Source organism: Hirundo rustica, chromosome 4 (assembly GCF_015227805.2).
Source record: "Hirundo rustica isolate bHirRus1 chromosome 4, bHirRus1.pri.v3, whole genome shotgun sequence".
Classification (NCBI taxonomy): Eukaryota; Metazoa; Chordata; class Aves; order Passeriformes; family Hirundinidae; genus Hirundo; species Hirundo rustica.
This window is the reverse complement of record NC_053453.1, coordinates 73,709,120-73,732,274: the sequence shown is the minus strand read 5'-3', so window position 1 is coordinate 73,732,274 and position 23,155 is coordinate 73,709,120. Positions and strand designations below refer to the sequence as shown.

The window sequence follows — 23,155 nt, the reverse complement described above, 5'->3', positions numbered from 1 at the left end:
GGTTATAAAAGTGTCCGAATTTTGCTTTTCTAAATTATAAAAATGTAAACATAAAAATAGTCTTCTTTCTAGTGAATATTATTATTCTTATTTTTCCTGCTAAGGAAGAACGGAGAAAGAAAACATCCCATAATTTGGTTGGGTTATTTGAGAGGTATATAATGTGGGTTTTGTGTTTTTAGAAGCACGCTTTTAAAAAATGTGTTTGGGATTCAAATGGAAGGGTGTGGACGAAGTTGAGGTTTGAAAAAAGGCTATATTTAAGAAGAATGCATTTTAAATAATGCTGATAGGAACAAAATACCAGCGAAGGATGGCACTACACTTGTTTCTTTTCTGTCCAGCTTCTTACACTCCCAGAATATCTACTCCTTAATCTTTGGTTTCAGAACTGGTCTGGGCCAGGTCTGGGTTTGCAGTGATGTGGGAGAGCTGGGAGAATTGTACAGGGATGCTGATCCTTGTGAGGATGTTGGAGCTGCTGGGTTTCAAAGATCGTGAGAAGAAAATAATTCAGTTTCTGTATGAGTTCCTAAGTGTTGTGAATGTTAATTGAAATTGCATCAAGTGATGCCGGATCCTTCGTCCACGGTGGTGTTCAGGGAGGCAGGACCAGCTGCTGGTCCCTTCCCATTGTTGAAGAGGTGACATCTCCACTGGGAATTGCTCCAAGCCCGTGGAGCCCACACAGCCACGAGCGTTCCTCCCAGCTGTGTAATTCCAACACTGAAAAAGAGCTAAGTTAAATCACAGAAGGTCACGTCAATGGTTGTTAGCTTACTTGTTGCCAGGCCAAAATGAATTAGAATTAAACAAATGGTTTAACGCTTCTAATCCCACTTTTAGGCTCTACCTTGGCATTTGGAGCTGAAGGGATTTTTTCCACTTTCTTTGTATTCTGAGGTCCTTTCTTAGTCTTAAACTCAGAATTTCCCGGCAGATTCAGTGTAAATAAATGAACTCTGAGGAAAAAGCTGCAAACCTTTCCCGAAAGAAAAAAAAAAAAATTGCTCTCAAGTATTAGAAGTGCTTCAAATCCTGCCAAGTTTTTGAAAATGCTTCTGATTTCTTTGTTTCCGACTTTTCTGAAATGTCCATTTGAAACACATTTTTAATATCTTTGAAGAGTTCTAGTGAACTAAAATGTCTAGTGGCCATTTTAGTGGGATATTTCTAAATATTCCCATGGAAACCTTGAAATGTCAAATGTTCTCTAGGTGCAAAGATGATGCCCTAAGAACAGGGCATTTGTTTTCAGTTGCCTGTGCTTTGGAATGGTGGAAAATTCACTTTCTGACTGTAAGTTGTTTAGACTGGAAGTGTGAATTCCTGCTATAATGGCTAATTTTAGGAGAAAGTTTGTAATTCTGCATATGCTTTAATCTCTCCTGAACCTCTAAATCCTGTAAGGGACCCTGCAGGAGGAGTTCCTGGAATCCTTCCCATCCCATGAGGTTTATTCCTAAAATGTGACACTCTGAAGCCATCTCTGAGCACAAAACATCATCAGGGTTTGAAAGTATATCCACAGCTCTAAAACTCAGGCTGCAGCTTTGGGCAGATCTTGAAGGGGAGGTTTGCCATTTGAAAAAGGAAGTGATTTTTCTCTGTAGCTGGTGGTTCATATTTCTCTATGCAAACTTGACTGTTACTGACTCTTTTGATAGCTATTTTATTTCAGTCTTCTTGAAGACGAATCTGTCAGCTGTTTTGGGGAAGGCTGCATTTCTCTTAAGCCACTTATTGTCAGTTTTTCCAATTTTTTTTTTTTTTTTTTTTTCAGTTTCTATGAGGAACTGAGCTTAAAGGAGGATATTGGTTAGTGGCAGATTGCAGAGAATGCAAACCCATCCCAGCCATGAGCTGACAAGGATTTCTTTTATGTTCAGTGCTGTTAAAGGGGATTTTCCCGTTCTTTGAGGAGAAAAAAGAACAGCTGAGGTTCAGACCCTTTCTTGCAGCACACCAGAAACCCTGCAGGCTGGTGCAAGTTCGGCAAGGCTCTGTTTTCATATGCAGCTCAAATCCTCAAGGAATCCTTGGATTCCTGAACAGAACAGTGAATCCTTAAGAACACTGGCTGGGATGTGTTTGCAGTGACATGGGAGAGCTGGGAGAATTGTACAGAATTGATCCTTGTGGGAATGTTCGAGCTGCTGGGTTTCAAAGATCGTGAGAAGAAAATAATTCAGTTTTTTTCCAGTTTCCCTTAAACTCAGGTGAACACCCGCAGTTGCTTTTCCTGCTTTTCCCATCTGTCACTGCAGATGGGAAGAAATCATGGGCTTGAGAGCTGGCTCAGACCTGTCCTGGTGGTGTAAGGGGATGGCCAGGGAGACATTTCCCAGGAAAAGCTAGGAGTGCCTAAAAGAGTTCATGTGGTGTTTTTATAAATTACAACAGGTTCTCCTGTGCAGAAAGAAGTATTAGCACTTGGGTATGCAGAGAAATAACAGAGAAAAAAATATAGTTGGGTCTTTTATCACACTGGAGTAATTTAGGTCCTCACAGTGTTATGCCCTTGATGCACATGCTGTGGTGCAACTACTGAACTTTTATCACAGCATCAATTAATTTGGAAAAGCTTCTGAGATCGAGTCCAGCCTGTGACCACACACCACAGTGAACTAGACCCTGGTACTGAGTGCCACATCCAGTCTCTTCTTGCACTCCTCTAGGGATGGTGACTCCACCAGCTCCCTGAGCAGTCCCTGCTGATGTCCCATCACCCTTTCTGTGAAAGAATTCCTCCCAATGTCCAACCTAAACCTCCCCTGGTGCAGCTGGAGACTACATCCTGTGCTGTGGCGATTTAATTGTAATTTCTTGACGCCCTTTTATGGCTGTTACCACACCATAAATCACTTTTTTCTTCTTCTGCATGTGGCAGAGCCCCAGCTGCCTGGCTGCAGGGGGCAGAGAGGAATTCTGCTGTGCAGGGAGAGCTTCGCTCCACGGGCCAGGTGCAGTGGGGTTTGCATTTTTTCCTTTTCCCACTGCTTTCCTCTCAAATGTTAGCTGTGAGCCGTGGCTGGAGGCAGGAATCCAGCCCTGATGGAGCACTGTCCTGATCTGATATGACTAGCCCTTGTGGAAGCGCTCAGCCCCTGCCCTTTGTTGCTTTCAAGAGGGAAATCCCATTAGATCGTACAGATGAGACTGGAAGGTTTTGTGTTTAGATTTCCTTCAGACAAGAAGAAAGTGAGCCCTTTTTTATGTGTGTGTGTGTGGTTTTGTTTTGGTCTCCTTTAAGAAAGGAGAACTGTTGGAAAAATAGATGTTAGGTGCATCCTGTTTCTTGAACAGTGCACAAAGTGTGACACTTCTAACACTGCTTAATATTGTTTGGCTCCTCCCTGGAAGAAGCTGGCAAGGCTTGCTGCACAGGGAGGGAAAGATGAGTTGCTAGCTCATCTTGGAAATTGAAACTGGATTGGGATAGGGGTGCTAAGGAGATTTTTCAGACAGCAGGGGTTGTGAGTCTCCAAGTCAGCGTAGAGATTTAACGTTCCGAAGACGTCTCTGTTGTGAGCCGTGGAAGTGAGGGGGTGACGGAGACAGCTCAGATCCACTCTCTGCCAGTTTGCTAAAGTGGGCTTGAATGAAATCGAATGTATAACTGGCCCCTAGTTTCCAGGGGTTTTTGTGTGCGTTTAGCAATCTGATTCCTGTCAAACCCAATGACTGTCACATTGACGCAAACACCGGGCAATATTTAGAAAATTTGGGAAAGGTGTTTTGCCAAGGAAGAGAAGAACCCAACCCTTCTCTTTTAACATGCATTCCTATGGGAATCAGAAATACAGAAGAAAGGGGAAAAGCATATTGAAGTGTTGACCATTCTAACAAAAATCACACTGTACTGGTCTTTTTTTAGGAATTTTTTTTTTTTTATGTTTTCCACTGGCTGGAGGCTTTTGAAGAAAAGAAAAGTCTCATCTTCTGTCTTGAATTAACTTTGTTAATGGTTAACAGAGCAGTGCAGTATGTGTGGTGCCTTTTAATTAAATCAGAAGAGACATGATTTGGACAAGATTTTAGTTTCACTTTGAAAGTTATTAAATAAACTGACACTGTTTGCTCTCCAAAAGTTCCTGGGAGCATCCGGTGAGCTGGTAATCCCTGTGCAGCTAGTGAAATAAAGCTGCTTCTAAAAGACCTAAGGGCCAGTACCAGATATTAAAAATGACTGATCCAGTCAGCCAGAGGCATAACTGAACATTAACCTGCATGAAGCAGGGGCCTGGTCTGAGGATCCAGATTTCATTTCAGGCATAACAGAGGTCCAAACTGACTGTTTCTGGTCAAGTTTGCATTTTGAATGCCTCTGAGCTGTTCAAGTGGCAGAAGCTGTTGGAGTTTTGCTGCCTTTGGTGGAATTCAGGTGGCTTTTGCTGACTTTATGGGGTTGTTTGTGAAGTGAGACCCTGACTGGGACTTGGATGTTGCTCACCAGTAAAATTCAGAGCATCATGAGATGGGAGCTTTTGGTACAGGAATATCTCCATTAATTGGCCCAGCAGGAAATAAATGCTCCTCTCCTCCCAGAGCTGTGTGCCTGTGCACACATTTACATAAAACTCTCCCAGCAGGGAAGGACCAAGCCCAAAGCCTGGACTCTCACCCCAGCTTCTGACTGGAGCCAGGCAGTGGATGCTCTCTCTGGCACGTGGTGGCACACAGGAGCGAACAGACCCAACCTTTCACACTCTGAGTTTGCTGCTGTTTAGGATTGTTGCTGTAATCTGTCTGAAGGAGCTGTGGCTGAGGCCTCCACCCATGCCCTCTCAGCAGTAAAATCAGGGCAGAGCCTGTTTTGCCTGGAGATGCATCTATCATCTGTGTTTGTGCCACACCTACCGCATTGTGGCTCCTTCTGGCTTTTGTGGCCAAGCCTGAAGTGAATAGTGATCTTTGCAGCATGCCTCCAATATTTTAAAAATAACATTAATAATCTCATGTAAAACCTGTTGATGAAATTACCTATTGCCAGAAACAGTTGGGGCAAAGAGAACTTATATCTTCATTATTGGCAGCTTTCTGTTTTGTGGGCTCTGCAGGTATTATCCTACATGGCTGTGAGCAGAAATCCTGCAAGTCTGGGCTTTGAGTGTTATCCTTCACACGGATAAAGCTGAAATTTATTAATAGCCATTATAACCCAGGCACAAATGAGAGACAGCAAATCTTAAAGTTTGAAAGCCAAAATGATTGCTTTTTATGGCTGTGAGAATTGCCATGTGTCCCTGAAATGCACGAAGCACAAAAGAGCGGGCGTGGGGTTGAGTGGGGAAGCTGTGACTCTTCCATCTGGCTGACAGAAATGGGCTCCTGCTCAGAGCAGGCGGGCACCAGAGTCTGTCCTCACCTGGGGCAGTGGCAGGGCACAGGGAGAAGGGATCAAGATGCCTTTGTGATTGCTTCCCTCTTACGCTTTCCCCCATTCCAGCTGTCCAGTGAGCAGAAAGTATCTGGGTGCTGGTGGTTATATGGAGACTGTTGTTTGCATTTCTGTGTTTGTTTGAAAGCAGTGAAGGCATAAACCAAAATGCTTTGGTGGGAATGGTCTCTCACACCCAGGAAATCTTGTGCTGCTTTATTTCTGGGTTGTGCATTTCCCCATAAGTGACCGATAGAGAATGCAAACATCACCAGATACGTTTTTCTAATCAAGCTTCAATTTGCAGCGATAGTTCACCTTGGAAGACGATTTTAACACTTGTCTCGGAGTTTTTGTTTACTGTTGCAGCCGTACATGCAGTCAGCAACTTTTCCATGTGAAAAGCGGGATACTATTACCTCAAAAACTGAGGACAGAGAAAATCAAATTGTCTTCCCTGTTGAGTAGCAGGCTCCTGCCTGCACTGTCCAAGTCCATCCTGTCTCAGCAAAGCAGGCACCAGATAGGATTGAATGCTGCCTGGACTCTGTGTGGGTCTTATCTGAAGCATTTATCATTTCAGACTGCAGGCTCTTGCATTCTAATGTACAAGGCTTGTGTTCCCAGTCCTGCAGAGCTTGTCCATGCAAATAGCTCTGGCTATCTGATAAGGCACTTGCTACCTGATAATGTGTCACTGTGAACATGCAAATTCTGCTTGTGTGTGGCTCCATGATTTGCACATGCAGATGTCCAAACCTGCGTATTTCAATTACAGTGTGTATTTTAATACATAAATCCAAGTGCAGAGCTGGGTGCTCACAGGTTTCACTGAGCACACTGAGTTAAAATTTTTTGACACTGTTGCTCTTTATAGGCACCCAGGTAGTTGTAACTATGGGATAGATTTAAAAATTGAAGGGAAGATTAGTTATAATAGCTGTAGGATGGATTCTTAGTACCGAACCTTGAAAGAGCTTGGAAAACTTCTGACTGGGAAATTGCAGAGTCTCTGTTACTTGAGATATTTACAGCTAGACTTGGAAAAAAAAAATACATAGTAAGAGACAGCTCAGCATTATTTGGTGGTGAAGTGCATAGCCTTGTTTTTGTAAGTACTCAAGAGATGTACTCCAGGAGCTTATTGTACGAGATGCCAGACTTTACCTGCAGCATGTGATTTAATACACAAAGTGCTGTTCATCTGTGAAATAAATTCTCTGCTCACATGCCAGTGTCCCAGAATGAAATCTCCTAGAATGGTGAATGCAGATGCCTTTTTTCCCTGTGAGATGCATCCACTGAGTTCCCTGCAGTGAACTGTACCGGGGCATTTCAGAACAGACCTTAAAAAACCCAACAGGGTTTGTCTGCTCCGTGAGAACATGAAAGAGACTGTGGCATCTTTCGTTTTCCCAGGGAGGGAACAGTTAAAAATATTCTTCAAATAGGGAGCAGATGTTAATGTCATTAGAATGGATCTTCATAAAAAACAGAGTTCTCTTGCAAAATGCCAGTAGCGCTGCAAACTTCTCTACGAGTCTGCCTGCTTATTTCAGACTTGTGCCACAGAGGAGGGGCAGTGCAGGGAGAGCTGTTTACTGTCTCTGAAACAAATCAGGTACATTTCTGTGAGCTGCCTGTTTTAAAATTGCCTCAACATGGACTAAGCAGCTAAAGAAACATGAAGGTATTTGAATAACAGGACAAGAACAGTGATCATCACAGCAAATTCCCTGTTGCCAAGTAGGTACAGAAAGGAATAAGCTACATATGGATAGTCATGGCCTGGACAGTGCATATGCCTCTTGTCAGGTTCTAAATTCGCTGTCATTTCAAATGAAAAAAAGATTCAAAAAGGCTTTTTTGATCAGCTCACTGAAAACTCTGCCTCGCCTGCAGGAATGGTTAAAGTAAAAATAACAAACAAAATATCAAGTGGCTCTCTGGACGACCTCTGGACATTCTTATTGTTAGTATGAGTAGACATTGGAACCTCCCAGTAATAATTTCCTTTTGGAAAGCTCTCATGTCTCCTTCCTCCTCCTCATTTTACTGCTTTTAATGTTGAGAAAATAGGAAAGGCCCTGTAGTTCCTTTCCTTGCTGCAATAGATGACCTTACACTCTCCTAGAGCCATTTGCCTTGAGTTCATTTGCCTTGTGAGGTGTGGATGACACCTCACAAGTGCTGTAGTGTAGCCAGCATTTGTTTGCTCTATTTTTTTTTCTCTTTCTAGTGCCTTCCTTAGGGGTTTTGGTGTCCTAGATCTCTGAAGCAGCAGGACAACAAGGAATGAAGGTCGAGACCTGTCTCCTGCCCCGTAATTTTTGGTGCTTCAGATACCCATGTGAATTTCTGAGATTACCTGGGAGGTGATTTGCCTCTTCCTGCTCCATATGCAAGATCTTCACCTCAGGGCCACAGTGTACTGAAAGCTGGTTAACCAAATCCCTCTTGGTTAAGTTGCTGAAGTAAACAACAAACATTTGGCTTCCAAATATTAAAGGGATTGCGAAGTGCAGGGATCTATAACTTCCTTGGCTCCTGCTCCCACTTCTTTTCAAAGGGGTTGCACAATGTGTTTCAGATCCTTTAGGGGAGTTAGTTCTTGGCAGCCCCCAAGCTGCTCCTGTGGGTTATCCCAGCTCCACAAAGCAGTGTGCTCCTCACCTGATGCAGTGGATTGACATCTGTGTGTCCAGGGTTGATGCTTGCAAGTGTGACAAATGATGGTTGTGGCAATTCCTGGATGGAAGAGAGGATAATAGCAATAACAACAACACTGGTGCCGTCAAATTAAAAATTAATTTGTGGGATGCCAACGTGTGAAGCACGTTGGGCAGTTGTTGACAGGGATGCCTGTCACACCTAACAGCACAGACAGACACTGATACTGCTTGCAGGTGGGATTTGCCCACCTTACTTATCTTCAGTTCCTCATTTTCAAGCAAAAGTGGCACATGCCTTGAGGATAGGCCTGCATGGCCAGCACTGTTCATTGCTGAATCTGTGGGCAAATTAAATCTCTTGTCAGTAGCAGTAGTTCTCACAGGGCAAGAAGATGCAATTGGTTGCTAAAGTCTAGAAGTTAAAAATGGGTTGACCTTGTGAAGCATTGTCTTTCACCTGGACTGAAGTTTTCTTCCAGAATTTTGTAATTCAAAGCAATATTTGGAGAAGTGGAGAAAGAAAAACTGTGATTTCTCTGAGGAATATTTTAAAATGGTTCTGGAGTCTACAAGTGGAGGGGGCTTCCCCTGTTTCTTGCAGCCAACAAATAGAGCCATGAATGGCAGTACAGGCAGATTGTCTAAAATTCTGAAGCTATTCTTTGAAGATGTAGAGTGTAGTGTTTTAGAGGTTACTCAACTTGCTTTTATTTTTGTCCTGAATGGAACCTGTTTTGTTGGTGAGCTGTGCAACAACCTAATCTATTCCAGGATGGGTTGAACAGAGCGTAGAACAATCAACTGGAATAAAAAGGTTCTGTAACACAGTAGTAAATAGAGACCTGTATCAGAAATCTGTAGGGCTGCCTTGGAGCCCAGTTTAGAATTTCATAAACATCAACTCTTGCATCTGACATCTGATCAAAATGTGTATTTTGGAAGAAGAGCGATAAAATCTCTGTTTAACTAATGCTCTTCCAGAGGGAAGAATTCTGCTTCATACTTCCTCAGCAGTAGAAATGCCTTTTCCAGGAAGGGTAAATATTCCTCCCTTCTCACCAGCATTTTTAAGGATCCTGTGTATTCACACTGCCTGACATGTTCACCTTCCTTTAAGGGCAGGGTAAAAAAAAAAACAATACAGCAATGGCCTGCCTGCTGCACCCTCATCTTATTTGCAGATCTCTGCAGTAATGGAAGTGGAATTTGTATTTTCCTCCCTTGACAATCAGCACTGTTGGCCTTTCCTTGCTCCAGACCAGAATTCTAGTATATTTTATACACCAAAAGATGGGAGGTTTAGTGTACTTTAGAACAAAGGGTCTGCAGAAGGTGTGCCTGAAGAAAAAGCAATTTTGTGGGGTACTGCAGACCTGTTTCTGTGTGGGTGTAAAAAAGCCCTCGTATGTGCTTGCAAGGGAATCGTTCAGCTATCTATAAAGCACACACTTGTTACCTTTTCACAAAAAATCTATCTCATCAGAACTGTAGAGAGAGTTTTTGGGAGGAAAAAAGATCCAGTTGTTGCCAGTGGGACTTAAGCAGAGCATAAATTAATATCAGTGCCCTGGGCAAAGTGCAGCCTTTGGATTCTTGGAAGCTCTGAGGAAAAAAGAGTCGGGGTTGGTGCTTCCCTGGCCACGCAGCGTTGTCCATGGCTTTGTCCATGGCCTCGGTGGTCACTCCAAGGTAAGAGTGCCACCTGCTGAACCCACACGTTCCTCTCCAAGGACAGGAGAGCTGGCAGTAGAGATTTCCCTTTGGGGTATTAATCCATCCACACCCACTCTTGTAATTTATGAGGGTTAACAGGCTCACAGCCCCGGGGTGGAATAGCTGCAGGACTGCACGGTGAGTGGTTTCAGTTCACTCACATTTTTGGGTTTTGAAGGGAAGGGGTATGAGAGCCAAGCATATGAAATTGCTAACTGATGGTGCCTCCATTTAAATCACTGTATTTCTGTTTCCTGTTCCCTTCACTGGATTACATGGAAGAACACTGAGGACGGTCTGTTAGGCTGGATTCAGCTCCAGCCCTGGTTTTAATCCTGTTGTGAAACAAAAGATGGTTTATACCTTGACTGAAGTTGAGCTTGCAGCAACTCCCCACCTCCTTGGACTTTTTCACGTTTGGCAGTCACCCTCAGTCTTGAGCTGTCTGATCCAGCCCGACCTTTCACAAGTTAGACTGGATGCAAGTGCCTGCAAAATGCTTAGGCAGTGATTTACTATCAGAAGGGAGGACTGTTCCCTGGACCATTATTTTATATCTGGGTCCTCTCATCTCTTGGCAGACTGCAATGTGTGACTTTCCTATGAGCAAATCCTTGCAGAGGCTCCTCTGTGCAGTGCTGAGGGTGCTTGGTGCTCAGAGGAGCTGCCTGAACAGAATCCCTTCTTGTGAAAGCTGGATGGGAGGCAGGAGTTTGTCAGGCAGCTTGAGCAGATGCGAAATCTGCAGGAATTTCTGTCTCTGGGGGCCCAGCAATGCCTGGGAGGATCTATTAGAGAGAATACAGTAAAAAAAAAAAAAAAATAATCATACGATCACAGAGGGGAGGGGGATACAAGACAGATAATGAGCTTGACAACAGGCAAATAAATACAGAACATCATCCCAGGAGCTGCAGGACCAACCAAACAGTTAACTTGTGGGGTGGAAAGAGCATCCGGTGAATCTCGCATGCCTGAAAGGATAATGGCATTTTTATCATCTCATTCCACGCCCTGATCATCCCGTCCGTTCTCTCCCTGGAGCTGCCAGCAGTTTGCACTGATTCATAGCTGCAGACATGATCAGCAGATCGTACTGCAGGCAGAACTTGTCGAGCCTTTCCAAGTGAGTTGCCACTTTATTCTCCCTGTATGGATTTTAGCCTTTTGGTGTGGTGTAGGAGGTGCTGGGATGGTGGAAATGGCAAGGAGAGCAGAGCGGTGTAACAAGCTGGGGAACGAGCAGTGGATATAGATTGGGTTCTTCTGCTTCTGTTTTTGCCACACTGTGCTCTATTGTCTAAAATCTTTGTATTCGTGCATTTCTCTTACCTGAATTGGCAGAATTCAAATTGTTCAGGGGCAGAAGGATGTGTTGGGAGAACTGGCTGCCAATGGGAGTTCTGTTGGTGGGAAGTTTGCAGGAGTTTCCTCGTTTGTGCGAAAGCTTTCACATAGCTCAGATTGCTTAATTCACCGAGTGAGTAAAGTCCTCATGGCACATTCATCCCTGAATGTGGAAGGGAAAGCAAGAGAGGACAATCAATGAGCCTGTGTAATATTGCCAGTAATGTAATCTGCTTTATTCCTCTCCTGTATTATTTGTTGGTCTGCTTTATGAGTTGATGGGTCGAAAACAGGACGCTGCTGTGTTTCTGAATTGCTGTGATTTATGTAGGGGTTTGGTTTAAAGCTTGGGAGAGGTTTTGACGAGCAACTGGGATTTCTATGTGTGTTTTTTAGAGTTTCCAACTTGATATCCTGTGCTCTTGGAGGGAGAGGGAGCTTAGGGATTTCCGAAACTCAGCCCCTCCAAGAAGTCCCTTCCAGGAATCTGAAATCCTTCATTGCGATTGCAGAAATTGGGCAATAAATAATGATTTAACTGAGGGCACGTCAGATGACATTTTTTTGTGTGCTGTTCCATGGAGAAATAGAGCCACAAGCCACAGCAGCCAGCTCTCCCATAGCTCTGTGTGGGAACAGGGAGCAGCCGTGGGGGAGCACCAACTTCTCTGCGCTCAGTGCAAGGGGAAGGGGGTGAGATTTGGACACTTCAGGGATTTTTATATGTGGGGAAAACATTGATTGATGATACCTGATGTGGGGAGCTGGCCCTGAATGCAGGCTGGACCTCTCAGGTGACCTTGAGATCCTTTCTAGTCTGTGCTGGACCTGGTTTAGGGTGGTGTCAGGGCCTGGCTGTTTTGTTTGAAATACTCGGGGCCATTGGATATCCTTGCTGGGAGATGCTCTCCTCCACTCCCTTTTGGGCAGGAGAGGGATCCAGCAGTGTGCTGCCTTTATACTTGGCACATCTGATGTCTTGGGGGAGTGCTGGGAGCAAAGCCTTTGCTGGAGTGTGAAGTGAGTTGACTGAAATCAGTGGAATTATGTCTTAGTGAAAACATTCCTTTTCTCCTGAAGTATGATTAGCTACTGTGCTGCTGTTTTCCTGTATGTTGAAAGTCTTGGGTCCTGTAACAGCTTCTAACAAAAGCAGACACACCTTGAAAACCAGATGTGGGTTTCTTTTGTCAAGACTCACAGTAGCACGCTTGGGGAAGAAAAGCAAAGTCCTCTTTGGAAAGGGCTCCGAAGAGAAATCAAATGTGTGGCCAGAACTTGGAAACTGATTTATTCCCTTGTAAAAAACATCTCCGTGACCTCAGGCCAGAAGAGGGAAGACACCTTCAGCATTACCCACAGAGGCTTCTTCAAAGCATTGCTCAGAGAAAATACATGATGAAATACTGCCCTTCCCAGGCTGAGGCATAACGTAATCATTCCAAGTGCTCATGTCTTCTCAGGAGATTGCAGTGGAAAAGAAAAGGAGTATTAAAACCCTTATAAGTTAACTCTCTGGAGACTCTCCAGGGAAAAGGAGGAGGCTGTTATTGCATTATTTTGAATGAGGTACTACGTGATTGTTAACTTCTTGCAAATGTCCTCTAATGGCCCCTTTTTAGGTTCATTTCATCTGTGTTGTTTAAAGGCGTTTTCTATGCTTTCAGTGGACTTGTATTTGTAGAAAATTTTGTAATTGCTAAATAGCTGAGTATAATCCTGTTAGCATTTGATACACTAGAAATTAAAAGCAGAAGCTCTCAGCGGAGCCAAGAAATCATTCCGGTTGGCCTGAAAACATGAAGCCTGTTTAATAAATGTATAGGGATTGGTTTGGCTCACTGTGCTGGACACTAAAGTGTTTACTGTGCAAGTTCCTAGAGAAGGCTGAAGTTCTCTTTGCCAACAGGTAGAATATTTTCTTCCAGTAAATGATAACTTCTCTACGAACTTGAGTTTGGTTGTTGGAAGCTTGGGGTTTTTTTTGCAGCATTTTCTTTGTATTGTAGGTTATCCTTTCTGTTTCTCAGCTGGATGTTCAAGATTGATATCAGGTAGTTTTTTAGGAGAAGAGAGGGGTGTTTGAGAGGGCTCCTCCACAGATAGCAGTGGTATTGTGGCACTGTGTCATCTGGTTCATTCTGCTCCAAAAATTGACGCTGTTAATTTTCACTTGAAGCTCTCTCCTTCTTCTGGTCTTCTCTTCTGACCTTGCTCTTCATTCCTGTTCCCCAGTGGGCAGAGGCCTGAATCCTTAATTTCTAAGCTTTTTTAGATTACTGAGGCAATACAAGAAGGACATAATGTGACTGCAGGCAAGACACACGAAGATGTTGTAGCGAGGTTGTTTGTCTGTTTTAGAAGCACAGAATCCCAGTCTCGATTTCTGAGAGTGGCTCTTCCCCAACAGTGACAAGTCTGCATGAAGAACTGAAGCGTTTTTGAGTGTGAGTTTCTGTGGCAGGGAAAGGACAGGTCTGTAGGGGAACATCTGAGATAGTGCAGCCTTCTTGCCTCAGTGAAAGATGTTGTTTTCAGCGTCAGAAAAGCATTGGCTCTCAGGAGCACAAAGATGGAGTGGAGTTTTGAGCATCAAACATCTAAAGTTTTGTCAGAGAGCAAGTGACTGGGGAGAGTTTCATGAAAAATCTCAGCTAAGTTCTCCACCCTGTGCAAGCCTTGGTTCAAGCCAGGAACTTGCTGTGAATCCAACTGCCTGAAATGAGCTGTGAGAACTGCTCCTGATGAAAGGTAAATTTAGTGAAACCTAGAAAATACGGGAGAGTTTTGGCCAGACCTCTTTCAGAATGGTTGAGAGCAGAGCTGGTTATGAATTCATGTCAGGTTTCTGAAACTGGCTTTGTCTGAATTAAAATAATAGGAAATAATTTTTTTAATGATTCTTTTTTTTTTACGCTTTCCAAGTTGCGCCTTTTCAGTTTTTGTAAATAAAAAATTCTGATTTTTTTTTTTTAATCTTTTGATTCTAACTGACCTACCTTTGAAGAGAAAAGTAAAAAGAAAAAAAACTTACATGAAGGATTTGCTTTCTTGTTCCAGGCTGAATTAAAAAACAAACAAACAAAAAAACCCCAGCCCTGAGCATTTTCCATATCACTTCACTCTGACAAGGGTTTTTGCTTCTGCTTCAGCAAAACTAGAAAATTCATTGTTAGTGCAGATCTTAAATCCAGATAGCTCCTCCACAGCCACACTGTTGGCATAGGTGTTCAGCCAGTGGTGGATGGGGGTGGTAGAGCTTCATCCTGCTTCTTCATTCCCCTGCTTTTCCCTTTCCTGCCAAACCTGCACTCCCCATCCACCCTGTTCCCAATTCAGAGTAAAACAGGAAAAACTCAGGGAAATTCTCTGGTGATTGCTTTAGGCCCTCTTTGCTTTCCTGTTCATATCTGTGTATATATGTGCATATAAAACAGATGAAGTCAACTATGTCCAGTAAATTAAATCCTTAAATACTTAAAAAATGCAACCAAGGAAAACACTTCCATCAGTCATTGAAATAATTGAAGCACAGAGGCTCGATTTACTGTAACTTCTCACTTTATCCGTGTTTTACTTTGTAAAAAAAACCCCTAAAACATTTGAAAAACCCTTTCTTGCACTGTTTTCATGATTTATATTTATTTGATTTATATTTTGGGATATGTAAGCTTTTAAATGTAGTGAAAAAGTCTCCTTGAGTTCAGTAAGGCAGCTTGCACGTACAAGTGGTCACAGAGCCAAGTTTATAATTATATATCTGGATAATGTTAGGCTTCATACATTTATCCATTCCAGTTTTAATTCTCCATTTCATAAAATCTATGATCAAATTTTGGAGCCCAAGCTAAGCCGATGCCATCCCTTTTAATTTAGGACTCAGCTCTTTTATTCTCCTTCTGTGCTTTACTTTTATTAGTTGCCTCTCTCTCTCTCTCTCTTTTTTTTTTTTTTTTTTTTTTTTTTTTTTTTTTTTTTTTTTTTTTTTTTTTTGTGCTGATGTGCAGCGCATATTGTCAAAGGCACTTATTAGAGCCGGAGTTCTACAGCGTGGAGACTGTCCTAATAAGGGAAAAAAAAAACCCAAAACAACCCAGCCCTTTATTGGTGAGGTAAGAGAAATCAGGCACTGGATGATTTTTTTTTTTTGGGTTTTTTTTTTTTGCTGATTGAGAAGGATAAGGTGCGGTTTGGCAGGTACCGCATCGGTTTGGCATTTGCTGACACGGTTCCTCTTTTCTGCAGTTCAAATCCTTTGCAGAGCAGACAGGGAGGGCGTCCCCCACGCCCCCTTTTGCCTTCCCCTCCCCTCTTCCTTCCCTCTTTCCACAAGTGCTCAGCTGTTGCTGTGAAGTCTTGCTCTGGCACTCATACTGGATGTGGTAACAAGGCGTTTTTGCGGGTGCAATACTGTACTCACCTTTTTGGGGGACAGCGAGTACGTTGCAAAACAGTTTTCTGTGTGATTTTTTTTTTTTTTTTTTTTGCCTCTAAAGCATTTAAGCAGTTTGTGAAGCTGTCAGAGAAATTGCACTGTAATCCAAGGTATTTCCGCACAATTTCTCTCTTCTCCAAAACCCACTATTGAAGCAAAGTACTGGCTACAAGGTTTAGTTGATTGCTCATGTGTTTTTTTTTCCTTACAATTGCTTTGGATGTGCATATTGAATTCCAGAGATGAGCAGCACATCCCAGCCTTAAGTACAGGCTTCCCATCTGAAGTCAGTGCAGTTCCTTGACTTTTAAGCTGAGTTATTGTGAACAACGTTTTAAATGAGGGCAGAAGCTGGTATTTTGGGGTTTTTTGTTCCTCAGTCTCTGTTTAACCATTGGTAAAAGAATACCAAGCCAAGCATTGGCTCTGCTTAAATTCACTTTCTGCTGCATCAGGAGACTGAAACTGATGTAGAGCGGCTGCCTCCTTTCCACCTGGTGCTCTGTGTGTTTCTTTGATTAGAGGAGGAATATTGGTTAATTTAGGCACCAATACCCAGTTTTCTCTGTTACTCTCTTGCTCATTTTCTTCTAAATGCTGTACATTTGCTGGCATCGCTCACGAAGCAGTTTTTTTCCTCTGCTCCCCACCACAGTAATTCTAGAGTACATATCCTGTCATTATTGAGGTTAGCTTACTGTAGGGGAAGGATGTGAAAGGCAAATGGATGATAATAAAGCAGAAAAGGAAAATAAACAGCTTTAGTAGCAGGGGTTGGATGTACCAGCTCGCAGTAAGCAAAATGCACAGATGTACCCTTAGGTGTGGAAAACTCCCAAAAGCTTAAAAAACAACCCCTTTTTGGGGGATTGGTAGGGTTTGGTTTTTTGGTGGTGTTTTGTGTGGTGGTTTTTTTGTGGGTTGTCTTTTTTTTTTTTTTTTTTTTTTTTTTTGCAAGATGCCTGTTTGTATTCAGATTCTCCCTCAGTCAGCATTTCTCTTGAAGATCAGGGGCTTGGCTAACTTTGTCTTTTTCTTTAATTTCCATCCACCACTTTTCCATATACCTTGACTAAGCAACAGTGAGAAATACTTAGTTTCTCCTGAGCACAACTGTCTCCAGCAGAACCTGGCATGCCAGCTGCAGAGGATGAACTCTCTGCAAGAAGTTTCACTCTGAATCTTTTTCAGATCACTTCCAATCTGCTTTATACTTCTCTTTGGCAGGATCTGGTCCTGCTGCGGGTCCTTGAGGCAAACGTTCCTGTACTATCCAACAAAAAAATAAAAGGTGATTCTGGTTCCAGACTGAAGAGTATTCAGAAATATCTCCTAACTGGTGTGCTATGTATTTAAAAAAATTGAGAAAGCAACCCTTAGAGAAGCCATCCATGTGCATTTGTTTTCCTTCCCACGATTCTTCTAGAAACGTGGAGGCCTGTCCTAGAGGTGTGTCCTGGAGACCAATGCACTTCACACTACAGGATGTAAAATCCTGGCTTCTGTTCGGTTTGCCGAAGCCAAATCGCCCACAGGCCTTTCTAACCATAAAAATATATGACATGTTTCTGAACAGGAGGTTTTTTGGCTTGCCCAGATTCCATCTGCAAGTCGTTCAGCACTGGAGCTGCTGCAATGTAATTACAGAAGTACCTTCTAGCATCACAACTGTTGCTGTCCTGGCTCGCTCCTTACTATGGGTTTTTGTTGTTTGGGGGTTTGTTTTGGGGTTGGTTGTTTGTAGTTCTTTTAGTCATGCCTGATTTAGTGGAGTGTGTGACTCAGCAAGAGGATCATGGGATGAACCTCACAAGTTCAATGCACTGTGGGTTTCAGCATCTGCACATGATGTGTGCCCCCATCATCACACACTGACGTGGCCATGGTGGAACCCTTGCTGTCTCTTTGGTCATTTTCAGGTTGTTCCTGGCTTTCCAGCTCCTATGAGCTACAGGGACGTTCTCCATTGTCATGCTGTTCCTTTCCCCACCCTTTTTTTTTTTTTTTTTTTCCCCTTTCCCTTCCAGTCATCTGTTGATAGTGTTTTATTTGATTATTCTGCAAAGCCCAGATGAAGTGTGTTCCCGCCTTACTGCGTTCTCTTGCAGACTGATGTCTATAAAAGAAGGAGCCCATTTTTAAATTAGGGTGTGTATTTTGTGTAACACTCATCTTTCCTCTGAGGAAAAGGAGCCTGAGGTTTTTAGGATTCTGTTTGTCCTGCAAGAGGAAAATCACTGGCATGTGCTCTGGGTGTGTGACATGGTGTTGTGCATCTTGGCCTTAGTCATCTCCCTCCTCCTGGAACAGGAGTGGTCAGACGCATCATGTCAGCAGTTTTCTTTCTCAGGATTGCAAAAAGCCCAAAAGCCTAATTAGCAGAGGCCACATCTGTTTCCAAAGCCAGCTAAATTTTTACTTTGGTTAGAAAGATGAAGTTTGAGGACTAAGTTTCTCCTTGTTCCTCTGTTAAATTTGCTATAGAGGCTGTAGCGAAGCAGTTTTGTTGCTCTCTGAAAACGTAGCTTTTACCCAAAGCTTACCAAACTTAAAAAACTCTCTTCATGCTGTAGCAGAGCTGTCTTGGTGTTCCCACAGTCCTTATCTATATGGCTGTGAAATCTTCCCACTGACTGCATGTGCATCAGTGATGATTTGCAGCCCATTCAGCTGAGAGCAGATATTCCTTTCTTGTGCATATCTGCGAGCTGCATTTTGGGGAAGCCGTGGGGTTAATTGCTTACCTGAATTCCTGGATTCTTCCCTGTCTTTCAAGCTCACCAAACACCCTGTGAAGTGCTGAGGTAGGAGAGAGTGTCTCCCACCCAGCCCTGTGTTTATTGCCCCAGAACAATTTTGGGTAGTTTGAGCAAACTTTGGTCAAACATCCAGCAAACCTGTTTGTGTGTGATTATAGCTATCCACCAACACTGGCAGACTGTCTCTTGCTCATCATGAGCTGGCTGAAGCACCCCTAACTTCATCCAAGAGCACCTCCTTGGCAGAGGATTGCAAGTGTTTGAGTTCAGAGTTACACCTGTGTTTGATGTAGGTGGTGCCTGTTGGCCTCTGGATCCTGAAATGCATGATTTTTTTGTCACTGAACATCCCTGAGTGTTAATCAGATGGCAACTGGAGCACAAGGGAGTTTAAGCATCTCACACAGGAACCTGCAGCAGAAGAGGAGCCAAATGAAGTCTTTGAAACCAAGAGCAGTCTTAACTTACTGTTCCAGTTTAGAGTACTGCCAATCCCTAGATCTTTTTGTTCCCTTGTAGTTGCTGAAGGTTATCTTCTTCAGATAGATAATTACCACATTCTTATTTACTCAGTACTCTCGGTGGAAATGTGGTAACAGGTTGGACCACACTCTGTGTGAGCAGGAATTCAAAGTCTCTTTACCTTGTCCTAATACTTTGTTGTTCCAAGTATTTGTCACTTTACATTGCCAAATCATTGCTTTGCAAATGTTGTAGTTTCACAGAAGTATATTAAATGTAAAATTGCTATCCAGTGCTTGGTTTTTGGCCCCTCCCGGTGCCTTTCAGGCTGCATGGCTTAAATTCAGTGAGAACTAGGGATAAATGGGATTGCATCTCCCTTGCAGTGGACTTGGTGTGTGCCTGTGAATGGTTACTATGGATTGCTGGGAAGAGGATACTTGGATGAGCAGAGCGTGGATCAAGGTCTGTTCTCTGGTGTTATTTCTAAGGATCCATCTGCTGTGCAAATGCCTCCAAAAGCCATCTGCTGTGCAAATGTTTGGGAAGTCTCAGTGACACCCCAAAACACTCTGTCTTGCAGTCCAGGTGGGAGAGGAGAAGTTTTGACTCCGAATCGAGACCAAGAGTTGGTGTTGGAATGGTTGCTGACATTCAGGTCAGTCCCACGGACACTGTGGGAGCCAGGAGGGAGCAGTGAGAGCTGTGATGCACAGAAGCAGTCCGGTGTGAATTCCTGCAGTTTCTCTAGGACTAAAACCTCGCTGCTGTAGAGCTGGGGTTTTCTCACTCCATCAGCTTTTGGGAGCCCTACCTCACCGAGCCCTACTGAGCTTTCTGTACCTGTTGAAGCTTGAGCAGCAGAAGGGTGTGGCAGCAAGTGAACTCGCTCTTTCCCAGTGGTAGGGTGATGACCCTGAACCCCATTTCTCATACTTTCAGGCATTTAAGTGTATCTCAGTTCATAGCCCAGTGCTTCAAAAGGTTCCAGACTGTGTTGAGCCTTTCTGACCCTTGTGAAAAGTCTGAGGTGCTTTTGCACTGATGTGGCCACAAGATCCCGTGGGCTAAAATTGCTTTTGGCCCTTCCTTTCCCAGTGGGCACGCTTTTTTTTTTTTTTTTTTAAAAGTGGACTACTGACTTGAAAATACCTAGCAACAGAAGACATTATTCAAAATACAGAGGAGAGACGGGCCATCACTTGACCAGAGAGAGAGCCCAGGGGGGCATATCTCTTTCTTTGGTATGCCAGAAAAAGTCATCTCAGGATAATTCTGTCAGTGGCTTTCACGTGCCTTCAGGAGCAGCAATGGGAGTCAGCACAGTGCAGCTGTTGGAGATGGGACTGGGAGGAAGGAGTCCACATACTCACAACAACTCCCTTTAGAAGTTTCTGGAAGAGCTCCTTGTAGCTCCAACAAGTTTTTGGAGCAGGTGCGAAGTGGTGCAGCCAAAAGAGAGCCGTATCTGCTCTGTGGCTCAGGCTAAGAGCACTACATTCATCTGTGTATCTGTTTTTCCATTCCATAAACTGGCATTATAATAGTCATAATACCCACCACAGAGAAGTCATAAGGGTTGCAAGGGTTGCTTAACATTTGTAAAACACGTTGAGATCTTTTGATGGGAAGGATTTAACAAGTGCCAAGAACTAGTGTAATAACAAGGGGAGAATAGCCATTGGTCTGCATTCACTTCTGGAATGTAATGGGTTATACCAGAAGCCTTGGCTTAAACATCTGTGGGTGTGTACGTTTAATGATTAATTTTTTGATTACCCTTTCTGTAAAAATGTCAGTTGGAACTGTTAGATGGCTTTGCTCCTTGGTGATGGAAACTGCTCAGGGCTTGTCTCCTCCCACCTTTGGGATCAGACCCTCTTTTGGCTGCCCTTGCAGTCTGTTTCCATTGGCTCCATTGCTTTCTTATCACAGCAGCTCTTTGCCATCCTTCCAGTCTTGATGCCCACCTGTGTAAAGCATTTTGCAGCAGCTGTCACTGTCTGGCTTCCTGTGTGGAACTGCTTATTCCAGAATGAAACTGAAGTTATCAGCAACAACAACAGCAAGGGTGCCATGATTACTGCTGTGGTTTGAAATCACACTGAATATTGCAGAAAAGCCCCCCACCCTGGCCCTATATCTCCACAGGGCAGTTTCTCTGTGTTAGGTGCCTCTTTACAGCTGTTTGTGTCCCTTTGGAAGTCTCCAGGCTGTGGGGACTTTTAGGCCAAGCAAATTGTTATTTTCTACTGATTCCTGGTTTTTTATCTGGATGCTTTCTGTGAACAGCTTGTAAGTTGTGGATAATTTGTTAGCGAGTCTCTGAAATGGAAAAGGTTTTTGTTGGATGCTAGAGTTCTGTGAAAGCGGTTGTTCCTCCCCCCTTTTTAAAGAACAGTGGCTTTTAGATTTGTATTTGCAGTGTGATTAATCAGCTCTCGTGAGCTCGGTCAGCTTTCCAGACAGTACCTCCAATACTGAATTTGGTAATTTCTTACGAGTAACTTCTCTGGAATAAGGATTACAGTGGAGCAATATGAGAAGAACAAGCACATCTAAGGGAAAACTAATTGAAAGGATGAAGCCAGGATATTTTATTGTGTTTATGTGGGTGTAGTTACAATGGCTGCATTTCAAACTTCCAGCTGTTTAATTTGCACAGTGCTGTTACACGATGTCTGCAAATTGTTGTAACATTAGCGTGCCGTTCAAAGGGCTGTACGTGACCCTGCAGATCTGTACGGGCCTGTTTCATGGAAGGGTTCTTTACCTGAATCCTGACACATCAGGATTGGCTTTCACAGGGATGCATGGAATGTATCTGCCCCTAATCCTGTTAGCAAATGACGGGATCTGCGTTAATAATCCCTCCGCTGTCTCACTGAAAGTGTCTCCTAATCACCTTGGCTGTTGACAGTAGGCTTCTTAAACACCTCAGAAAGAGAGAGGTGCCTGCCCATGCTGAAAGCAAACAGCCACAAATTTCCCTTGAAACAAAACCCACACCTGCACAGCATCCGTGAGTTGTGTGCGTGGGGGATCGGTACCAGAAAATGTTGAGACATCTGATTTTCATTAAATTTTTCTTTCCGTTCACCACATGTGGTAGCACTGGATGTATTTGTAATGCCATATTTCCCCTCAAGTGGTTTATTTCAGTTAGCCTAAGGGTTCCACAGTCTGCTCTGTTTTGGTGCATGTTCTGGCCTTACATTTCGTCTGCTATCCTGTTTGTGGCATTTATTTCAATACCTAATCTGCTCTGGTATGTTAAGGCTGTGTCCTCCTAGTGCATATTTTGTGCTGGGAAGAGGGGATAAAAAAAGATTATTCTATTATTATCTGAGTAATTATCTGGTAAAATTATTTTTCCAGACTCCCTGTGTGCAAATCGATGCCTTGTACTTTGTTCATCGGCCCAGTGTTTGCTGTATTTCTGAAAGCTCCAGCAGACATCCTCAGGGACCTGTCTGGCTCTGAGCAACAGTCATTTAGTTAAAATCTGTAATCCCCTGGGAAAGACAGAGCAGTTCAGATGCTCCACAGAGACCAGACTAATGCTAACGCCCATACCTTCAACGGAGCAAGCAATAAAAATCCCGGGTTCTGACTTTTTGTAGGTGTTTCAGACCAGCATTTTGGTCTAGGCTGGTTACTGGGTGATGTGTAATCTGGGTAGTCACAACCTGCTGTGTTACAGTTTTCCTTCTGTCGTGGAGGGTTTTTGTTCTCCAGGCCCTGGACAGGAACCTGGCTGGATGTTGGTGTCAGCCACTTGCCCGGTCCTGCTGCTGTCACTGTGCTGGCTATTCCCAGAAGGATCTATTCCCCTTTTCTCCCAGTATTCCTCCGTCAGTGTTCCTCCATTCCCTATCCTGTGCTTTGCAGGGATGGAGGCTCCTCACCCCTTTGCTGCTCCCTGCCCACAGTCCAGGGAGAAGTCTTGTTCCTGGCCTACAGACCTAGTCTGGAAGCTATTCCTGCCTCCACATTCCTCCTTTCTGTCCCACTCTGTTCAATCCATGATGAATTTCAGGGTGAGTCCTAAATCAGAGACCTCAGGTTTGGATATGAAGCCATCCAAAGCCTACAAACTGATCCGCCCCAGGCACGGCAGAATGTCAGTGACAGATGAAAAAGACTCCTTTCAGGGTGGGTCCAGCACTCTTGGTGGACTCTGATATCAATCCCTGTGATGCTGTGAATTTTCTTCCCTTCATCACTCGCCCGCTATAGAGTCCTGGGTTGTGGTTCTTTATTATACCCTGCAAAGCCTGGCAGGCAAGAGAAGAAAAGGCAGGAGTGCCAAAGGCCGTTCTGCTCAGAAATAATGTCATCTTTGAAAGCCAAAGCCTTTGTTGCATCTCCAGTTTCACAAATTTCT

At 43.6% G+C, this 23,155-nt stretch overlaps 1 protein-coding gene across 13 annotated transcripts in view; it reads left to right on the top strand.

Annotated features, from left to right (window-relative positions):
- Window positions 1–23,155, top strand: part of CALD1 (caldesmon 1) — a 212,820-nt gene that overhangs the window by 153,493 nt on the left and 36,172 nt on the right. The window contains exon 1 of one of the 13 annotated variants that reach the window (XM_040061884.2): window positions 10,739–10,891. The exons of 11 other annotated variants lie outside the window; for them this stretch is intronic. In XM_040061884.2, the coding sequence (XP_039917818.1) occupies window positions 10,845–10,891 (47 nt within the window). In that variant the 5' untranslated portion in view covers window positions 10,739–10,844. Of the gene's footprint in view, window positions 1–10,738; window positions 10,892–23,155 lie in introns of those variants that run through there. One more of the 13 variants, XM_040061890.2, reaches the window with a different exon arrangement.